Raw genomic sequence first — 3,165 nt, 5'->3', positions numbered from 1 at the left:
ATGATAATTGCTACAATGATGGGGAGTTGTCTTTTCTCTTACTGTGCCACAGAACAACACAAAAACTTGCATTTGTATTGTTATTATTTTTTAAAGTAAAGTAACTTGTTACTAGTTACTTTGATAATTTAGTATACGGTAGTTACTTTTTTGAGAGCAGACTAACTATTACTAGTTACTTTTTTAAAGTAACTTGCCCAACACTGCTAATGATACATGTAAGTACATTGTGTTTGGATGAAATGTATTTATGTTGAGGTTAAAATCTTTGCTTGGAGGAAATGTAAGTAACCTGACCTCTTTAAAGTTAAATTGAATACCTCTGAGAAGAAGATCATGATAATAAAGCATAGCATCTTCCATAATATATATATATATTTTAAATAAACAAGCTTATATCATTAAGAAACTAGAATAAACCAATTCCAATTGTTTCAAAATATAAAGTGGTTCAGTAAGATTCTTCCTTTTGGATCACACATTTCCAAATCACCTGTTCTGAAAACTTCATATCTACAATATAATACATTCAGAGTGTAACACCGTCTTACCTTCTGAAGACTTCAAATGCATGTCTCGGTGAAGGGGGGATGTTGCACTTGGGTGTTGCTGATTGTGTTGGCCAGTATCCCGTGGTCAGGACCCTTACAGTGAGGTCGACCCCTCCCAGTGACACCTGCAGGTAGAACAAACCCAGGACGCTCAAAAAGGTTTCAGTCTTTTCCGATGGAATGACACAGATTTGAATTGGTGCAATTATAAACATAACAAATACATAACTTCATTATTAGAGAAAATAGAATAATTTCAGGCTATTATCACATGTGCTTTTGACTCTGAAACAGATCAGTTACACAAAAATAAATACTGTATTATCTAAAGTTCAATCATTTAATTTCTCACTTAACTCACACTAGCTCCCACAAACTACAATGACACTCAGAAACGAGGACCGTAAAGCCATGTGACAGCACACTCCTGAAATGAGCACCATGTATTCCCAGGATATGGATAGTTAAGTGCATAATTGGTGTTATGCAACTGAGGAACGCAGCAGTGTTCAGCCACTTAAGCAGCCGTGCACTGATTACAGATAGCAAATGGGCTCATTATTTTTGACAGAGTGAGTTGTGGCGTGCAGTGTCTCCTCACCCCGGTTGTCAGTAGATGTTGTCTGAACTCATCCATGGTGGTGTTGGAGATGCTCATATCCCGGAACATTCCCTCCAGCTTAGAAGTGAACTGACAGCCGCACTCGGTCTGAGCGATGAGGAAGAGGAGGAAGATTAGTTCATCAAAAAAGGGGTTTAAGGTAAATCAACACTCACATGGTGGCCATCAAATCTTTGTTAAAGAGGATACAGCCCATTTGCTGCATGCTTCCTCTCTAGAAACTTCTTTTGTAGTTTACATATACATTGGAAAAAGATCATTTTAGTGTCGGGTGACTCCCATGGAATGTAACTGAAAACAACATATTGTATTAAATCATTGGAGCTGGATAACTGGTTCTCATCGTTGGATGAAGTCTGTAGGTTTTTTATCCAACAACATGTATTTTACTCTACAGAACACAACATGTTTATATCATACTCCCGCTCACCTTGAGCTTTGAGATCATGTTCTTCTCCGAGTCGTCAGAGACGCTCTTGTTGGTGAGCAGCCTGCGGGCGAGGTGCTGCTTGTAGTACCTCTCAAACACGTCCTTTTCCTGCATGAAGCGGAACAGCACCATGGCCTTGTCCAGTATGGACTCCACCTCCTGCTCTGTCAGCTGGACGGGGCACAAAAACACATAGGAGGGTCATAAACAGAGTCAATATTTGGATAAACCCACTGGACTAAGTTGCTTTTGATACTCAGCAAGCTATATATTCCAAATGATTAGGAAATGACTCACCTATATCAAATACATTTAATAAGCTACACCATTGCTTGTTTGGCATTCAATCAAAACAGTATTATGTTATGATGATATTGTGATATTATGTATAACGATACTGTGACAATATTGTATGGTTGACTAGTATTTTGATAAATATTCATCGGTATTGTGAAATAAATGACTAAGTGGGTAAATGGAAATAATACAACTGCTATAATATCCTGGTACATTTTGAAAACAACATCACTTTAAAACCAAGAAAAGAAACGCGATATTAGGATATCCATATTCTAAGATGATGCCAAGTCTCATATCAGGATAACGATATTATACAGATATATTGCCCAGCACGAGCAGTGTGGTGGAACATCTTGAATATGCAGGCCAATAACATCTGTGTTTTCTCATGAAATAAGAGTATGTATCAGTTAAAGGGCTCACCCCTTTTACTCCTTTCTTCAGTTTGTCATCAATGAAGAGTGAGAGGTACTCAGGCGAGCGAGAGTTCAGGTTAAGGAAGTACTCAAAGTCGCCTGCGATGGTTTGTTTGAAGAGCCGGTCATTATTGAAGGACTCCACGAGGAAGCGGTCGAAGCGTGACTTCAGGTCCAGCAAACCCTGAAGGAAAGAAGAAGGGATGATTAGTATTGTATTAGCAGTCGCTTAACCCTTAGATCAGGGGTGCCCAACCAGTCGATCGCGAGATGTGTCTAAAAATAGAACAACAATATTCCGTTTTATCGTTAATGTCCTATAACATAATCTTCCTGTGCCAGAATAATGCACTTGAACGCATCAAAGCTTTGTGATTGGCCGGCGTGACCCCATGTGTCGGGGCGTGGCTGGTGGGCAGCGCACTAGTTAGCCGACGTTGTCCGTGTCAACAGGAGTGACAGTCCGCTCACACACAAGACCGCAATTATGGCAGAAGTAAAAAAACAAAAAAGCCCAAAATATATCATTTTCCCTCCGAGTGGGAGGATGATTATTTTTGTATCTATTCCAATTCAAAGTCCATCTGTCTCATCTGCAATGCGAGCGTGGCTTTATTGAAGAAGGGTAATTTAGGAGCAGCATTTCAAAACAGTGCACAAACGCTACGAGACGGAATTCTCTCCTAATTCTGCCCTACGCTCCCAAAAGGGGAGGGGCCTGAAAGGACAGCTAAATGCACAGCAGTCCATTTTCACCAGGCCCAACAACAAGAGCAAGGCTGCTACCATAGCATCTTATCGTGTCAGTCACGTTCTTGCGAAACACATGAAGTCTTTCAAAGACGG

The 3,165-nt window shown here is 40.1% G+C and overlaps 1 protein-coding gene across 1 annotated transcript in view; it reads right to left on the bottom strand.

The window, feature by feature from the left end:
* Window positions 1-3,165, bottom strand: part of LOC104940878 (cullin-3) — a 14,164-nt gene that overhangs the window by 4,074 nt on the left and 6,925 nt on the right. Inside the window, exons 6-9 of the mRNA XM_010765885.1 lie at window positions 2,327-2,503; window positions 1,604-1,774; window positions 1,153-1,260; window positions 552-676 (exon numbers count right to left, since the gene is read on the bottom strand). Of these exons, the coding sequence (XP_010764187.1) occupies window positions 552-676; window positions 1,153-1,260; window positions 1,604-1,774; window positions 2,327-2,503 (581 nt within the window). The remainder of the gene's footprint in view (window positions 1-551; window positions 677-1,152; window positions 1,261-1,603; window positions 1,775-2,326; window positions 2,504-3,165) is intronic.

Source organism: Notothenia coriiceps, unplaced genomic scaffold (genome assembly GCF_000735185.1).
Source record: "Notothenia coriiceps isolate Sejong01 unplaced genomic scaffold, NC01 NC01_scaffold00002820, whole genome shotgun sequence".
Lineage (NCBI taxonomy): Eukaryota > Metazoa > Chordata > Actinopteri > Perciformes > Nototheniidae > Notothenia > Notothenia coriiceps.
This window is presented reverse-complemented; position numbering and strand designations above follow the sequence as displayed.